Source organism: Ammodytes marinus (assembly GCF_949987685.1).
Source record: "Ammodytes marinus genome assembly, chromosome: 22".
Classification (NCBI taxonomy): domain Eukaryota; kingdom Metazoa; phylum Chordata; class Actinopteri; order Uranoscopiformes; family Ammodytidae; genus Ammodytes; species Ammodytes marinus.
In genome coordinates this window covers 482,197-488,675 of record NC_137226.1, presented here as the reverse complement: position 1 = coordinate 488,675, position 6,479 = coordinate 482,197, and the positions used below count along the sequence as shown (strand labels likewise).

The window sequence follows — 6,479 nt, the reverse complement described above, 5'->3', positions numbered from 1 at the left end:
GACTCGTCACAGTGGAGCAGCAGTGAGGGATGCACGACTATTAGTTTTAACGGCATTCATGTTTGAGATTCATAGACTGAATATAAAATGGAAGTAGCATCCGGGCTGATCTCAGTTATTCTAACTGCATCCAATACAGAGTAAAACATTTCGCAATAGAAATCATTTATTGTGCCAGGTTAATAAGCGTGGGTGTGGTGAATGCTTAGTGTCACCTAAGTGTTTTCATTTGTTTGGTGTTAGCAGTAACCGTTTCAAGCCAAACAAACAACGATGAGTTTGAAAATACAACGGAAATTCTCCCACACCTGTTCCCATGAAGCATGAAACTAAAGCCATGGATTATCTATTCATGCACTGATAGAACATATCTTGGGATCTATCTTGTTACTGTTTCAGTATTTCTTCATGTAGAAACATTTCATAGGAATGCAAAGTGCACTGAGAGGTGAACTGGGGTTTGCATTGTTTTTCTTTACTTTAAACACTTTTTATTCCTCCGTTTTTGACATGACCACAAACAAACATTTAGTGAGTAAAGAAAAGTGGAGATGTAGCTCAGAATGTTCTGACATATTTAATGAGCTTTCAATGGAGCGTGCCCAGACCAACAGGCGCAGCAAATTTAAATTGGCCAGCGGCAGGTCTGGATTTCCAGGCTACAGTTCCACCATAAATTGATGCAGAAAAGGCAAAAATTGATGGATAAAAAATCCACCAGAATGCAGGAAATTAAGTGTTTGACGGTCAGAAAATGTCTGGGGGAGCACCCCCATAACCCCCAACAGTCCCCCAAAATGTTGAAACAAAACCAGCCTATGCCCCTGTATGTACGCAGATTATATAGGGGAGAGTGGGGGGAGTTGTGCCACTTTTTACTCAAAGTGACTGAGTAAAAAGTCTCCCAAAGTAAATATGTATGTTTATTTCAGGGTGTGGTGCATCCCCGGCAACAATAAGTTCTGATCTGAAATAAACTGTTTAAGAAATATAGCTTTCGAAAAAAAAGTTGTCTAGAATACCATGGGGTAAATTGTGCCATTGATATATACAGTCAAGTGCGAAAGTTTGTGAACCCCTTGAACATTTTGGAATTTTATTTATTTTTACCATTATTAATTCATTTTTATCAATGCCAGTATTTTTTATATGAAATAACAGATGTTTGTTTATCAATTCAACATTTTTCTTTCCCAGAAATAAATTGTTAAAACAGATAAAACAAATTATTTGACAACTGTTGTATGATCAAAAGTTTGTGAACCCTAAACTGCATTGCTTAAATGGAGCAGGTAAACACAATCAGATGGGCCAAATTGAGTCATGAAATGGACCAATGTAGTGAGAGATCTTTAGGGAAGAAATTGGGCGGCACTAGATACAACAGAGATAAAACCAGGTCAGTTTAGGCTCACCAAAGTGAACCCATACTGGTCAGACATGCTAAAAGGGAAACAAATCTCTGAGGATCTCAGGAATAGAGTTGTGATGCTGCACATTTGTCTGGGGACAGCTATAAATTATTTAAAAAAAAGTTTGAGCTCCATCGGTCCACCGTGAGGCAAATCATCTGCAAATGGAGAGCTTTAAGAGTGACTGAACATCTGCCTAGAAGTGGACTTCCTTCAAAAATATCCACAAGCGTCACAAGATTTTTCAGTTAAAAGCCAACCCAAACATTACATCTGGTGATTTGCAGACCTCTCTTGCAGCATCTGGGACAGATGTGCATGGTTCCACAATAAGAAGAAAACTCAGTCAAAATAGCTTTCATGGGAGGGTTGCTAAAGAAGCCTCTGCTCTCAAAAAAGAACAAAACTGCTTGTCACAACTTTGCCTGAGAGCACCTGGAGATACCTGAAGTCTTATTCTGTGGACAGATTAGTCCAAAATTGAACTGTTTGGTCATAACCAAAACTGCCATGTTTGGGAAAAAATGCAATTCTGCCTACCACCTAGAGAACCTTCTCCCAAGTGAATAATGGTGGTTTCAAATTGTCTGCAAATCTCCAGATGTAATGTTTGGGTTGGCTTTTACCTGAAAAATCACTTTTCTTGTGGCGTTTGAGGATATTTTTGAAGGAAGTCCACTTCTAGGCAGATGTTAAGTCACTCTTAAAGCTCTCCATTTGTAGATGATTTGCCTCACGGTGGACCGATTGAGCTCAAATTTTTTTTTTATGAATTTATAACTGTCCCCAGACAAATGTGCAACATCAAAACTCTATTCCTGAGATTTGTTTCCCTTTTAGCATGTCTGACCTGTATGGGTTCACTTTGGTGAGCCTAAACTGACCTGGTTTTATCTCTGTTTTATCTAGTGCCACCCAATTTCTTTCCTAAAGATCTCTCATTACATTGGTCTATTTCATCAACCAATTTGGCCCACCTGATTGTGTCAACCTGCTCGATTTAAGCAATGCAGCTCAGGGTTCACAAACTTTTGCACATACAACATTCGTCAAATAATTTGTTTTATCTGTTTTAACAATTGATTTCTGGAAAAGAAAAATGTTGAATTCATAAACAAACATCTGTTATTTCATATAAAAAATACTGGTATTGATAAAAATGAATTAATAATGGTAAAAATAAATAAAATTCCAAAATGTTCAAGGGGTTCACAAACTTTCGCACTTGACTGTATCTCATAAACTGTAATGCAAGACAAATCCATAAGACAATCACTTATTTAAGGTTTATTTAAAGTTTATTTAAAGTAAATAAAATAAACATTTTACAAAGATTGAAGGTCAATTTTCTTAAACAAGGCCTAGCAGTTCTAATGGTTTTACCTGCAAAGCTCACAATGACAAAGTCACTGCGATTCCCCCAAAACCCATATGTACACCCTGGCTTGTCCTCCCCATTAACTATCTTACCTCTGCACTACTATCTTTGTTTTTATGTGGATGTCTGGCTATTAAACTCCTTCTAAACTCCACAGAACAAAACTATTGAATGATATTGAATGATAAGCTATGCTGGAAATGTAAAACTGAAATTGGTACTTTTCTCCATTGTGTCTGGGAGTGTGCTATGGTCAGGCCTCTCTGGACTGAGATTCTCTTTATTTTAAGCGATTGGTTTGGTTCAGAAATTCAGAAAAATTCAGAAAAAGTTGAAGAATGGGTCAATGCACTAAAACTGTATCTTATGCCTCGTTTCCACCGAGTAGAGCGGGTCGGGTCAGAGCGGCTCAGAGGGACAGCTCACTTTTAAGAATCTCGGTGTTGTTTCCACCGCCGACCCTACCTTTACTGGTAGGGGCGGGGTTTATGACCCTACCCTTACTGGTAGGGTGGGGTTTAGGCTGGATGATAGCCGCCACCAGAATATGGGTCAAACTATCGGGCTGTGGAACAACTGTGGTCAAGCCAGCGGTCTCTTGTTTTTGCTTTGTCAAACCAGCCGCTTCTTTATTTATTCCCCCCGTGTTGTTGTGAGCACAGAGACGGCTCGGTGCAACTGATAGAGACAGTGAGAGAACAGCGCTGGCTGCGGCAGCTTCGTGACATCGTAGCAGTGGGACACAGTGTAGCCAACTGATTCATTTAATGACGAGGAAAAACACCACACAATAAACAGTGCCGCGCTCACATTTTCACCAAAACACACTGACTCTCTTCACTCTAGCCGAGGTGACTACACATGGCGGAAATGATTATTTCGACCAACTGTGGTCAAGCCAGCGGTCTCTCGTTTTTGCTGTGTCAAACCAGCCGTTTCTTTATTTATTCCCCCCGTGTTGTTGTGTGCGTGTATTTACTACTATCTATGGCGAAAATACACAGAGACGGCTCGGTGCAACTCATAGAGACAGTGAGCGAACAGAGCTGGCTGCGGCAGCAACGTGACTAGCAGGTGGACACAGTGTAACCAACTGATTAATTTAATGACGAGGAAAAACACCACACAATAAACATTTTCGCCAATACACAAGACTATCTTCACTCTTGCCAAGATGACTACACATGGCGGAAATGATTCTTTCGACCAATCAAATGACGGCAGTGTGTAGCTCCGCCGTTTCGGCCCGCTTTCAGGCGGCTAGTACCCCTACAGAGGAGTACTGAGATTGGGAGCAGCTCAGAGCGGTTAGGTGCGCTTAAACCGTACCCTACCCAACTTTTGGCAAATGAAAAGCCAAACTACCCGGACCAAACCGCTCCGATCCGACCCGCTCTACTCGGTGGAAACGAGGCATTATGAATGCATGTTGAACCGATTAAGTGACAATTGGAAGGAGGGGGCGTCCTCTTGGGAAGGGTTTTGGGACCACATAAAGGTGGACAGTGACCCCAACCAATACAACTGTGAAGGCAGCTAACTTCACCGGTTCCAGGGTAACAAATGTATTTAATTTTTGTCATTGGCCTGTAGTTGCTTGTGGGGTCTGACCATGGCACACTCCCAGAGGGGAGACGAAAGGAAAATAAACTTTGGCCCCTGTCTGACTGTATGGTTTATATTTATTTTTTAGCACACAGGCCTTGAGTTTGACACATGGCACCGTCCGCCTACCTACTTCCGCTCAATTTTAATTTCCCTTCAGTAGTCAGTCTGGGTCTGCAGTATATTCACGGGTTCTCAGCCAGATTGCTGTATTGTACTTTCACCCATTTCATTTTAAATTCCAGTGTGTGTGTGTGTGTGTGTGTGTGTGTGTGTGTGTGTGTGTGTTTTATGAGACTCAATGTGAGTTTTAGACGGACTGAGGACATTGTGGCTGGTTCTCACTTTGGGACAGGCCTGTAAAGGTCTGTTTGAGGGTTAACACTAGGTTTTAAGGACAGGCCTTTAAAGGGCTGTTTGAGGGTTAACACTAGGTTTTAAGGTTCAGGTATGAATTAGGTTTATGTTAGGGTTAGTGTAAGGGTTGGGGTTTGGCATTTAGTTTTGATGGTTAGGGTTAGGGTAAGGGGCTAGGGAATGTATTATGTCAATGAATGTCCTCACAGGTACAGCCTGTACAAACGTGTGTGTGTGTGTGTGTGTGTGTGTGTGTGTGTGTGTGTGTGAGTGAGTGAGTGAGTGAGTGAGTGAGTGAGTGAGTGAGTGAGTGAGTGAGTGAGTGAGTGAGTGAGTGAGTGAGTGAGTGAGTGTCTGAGTGAATGTTTTGTGTGTGTGTGTGTGTGTGTGTGTGTGTGTGTGTGTGTGTGTGTGTGTGTGTGTGTGTGTGTGTGTGTGTGTGTGTGTGTGTGTGTGTGTGTGGGTGTTCATGTTTTTCTCTTTTTTGTCTTGATTCATACTTCTTGTGAAGCGGTGCCAACCTTGCCTAACAGTGTCAGGTTGAAAGTGGGAAGGACTGACCATAGAATTCCACAGAAGTGGTGATGTAACAACCAGGTCTCTGTATAAAGGCAGCGGACTCTGGGTAGAAACATCAGAACTCAGCACACCAGTTGACTTCACCTTCCTGCCTGTCAATCACTGTCAGCTTCAGCACACGTAAGTATTTCAGAATATTTTTATTATCATTAATTCACATTTATCTCTGGAGTATATATTCTTCTATTCCAGATCTTAATCCATTACATCTTTTGATGTTGTTGAAAAGATGGAAATAAGATAGGCTGTGTCTTGCCTTAACAGTCATGCATCTTCCTTTGTTTATCCTGTTTTCTAAAGCTCTTCTTTGTTGTTCACAGTTGTCCACAATGGCCAACATCACCAACCTTGATGTGTCCACTAGTGCAGCTGATGAGCAGGATCTCCAAAATCAGGATTATATGAAAATCAATGCTAATCTGAACAAGGGAACCAAAGGAGATACAATGTTTCTTTGGTACAAGAAAGGAACCATCCCCATCACTAGGCTTCAGCTCACATACAGCAATGCCATGACCGAAGGCCTGACCGCAGCAGGCTACACCAGGATCGATAAGAATCTCAATCCTGTACCAGAAGGCGATGCCATCTACCTGTGGTACTTCAGAGGCTCTGGAGAGTACGATACTCCCATCGTGGAGATCACCTTTTCAACCAATTATGATGAGGTCGCCCGGATGTTTGCTGCCGGCTGGGAAGAGCTGGCCTGTGATCTGAACCGCAACGATCCAGGATCTCCCCCAATCCACATGTTGGTGAAGAGAGTGCCGCAAACCTACATCTGTGACGTCACCGCCACCGATTCCTTTAGTTTAGATCACACCCTCTTCCAGGAAGGTTACATCCGTCTGGATGAAGATACCAACAGGGGAGCAAGAGGAAAGAGTGTCTTCCTCTGGTACCGTCAGACCATCGATCCCAGCATAGCACTCACCGACCTGCAGGTCTCTCTTACTGACAGCGAGCGTCAGCAATATCAGCAGCAGGGGTACGACTTTGTGAATGTGAACCTCAACGGGGGCACAGGATCAGCTTACAAAGTGTACCTGTGGTACAATAAACAGCCAGGAGGCAAACCCATCACGGGCATCCTGCTGCTTCTCCAAAAAGATGCTGCACCAGCTTATAAAAAGGCTGGTGTCACTGTC

At 42.5% G+C, this 6,479-nt stretch overlaps 1 protein-coding gene across 1 annotated transcript in view; it reads left to right on the top strand.

The window, feature by feature from the left end:
• Positions 1-5,434: 5,434 nt before the first annotated feature.
• LOC307268275 (uncharacterized protein) overlaps positions 5,435-6,479 on the top strand; it is a 1,135-nt gene continuing 90 nt past the window's right edge. The window contains exons 1-2 of the mRNA XM_080050837.1: positions 5,435-5,451; positions 5,652-6,479. The exon at positions 5,652-6,479 is cut by the window's right edge and continues 90 nt beyond it. Coding sequence (XP_079906963.1) covers positions 5,661-6,479 — 819 coding nt within the window. The 5' untranslated portion in view covers positions 5,435-5,451; positions 5,652-5,660. The remainder of the gene's footprint in view (positions 5,452-5,651) is intronic.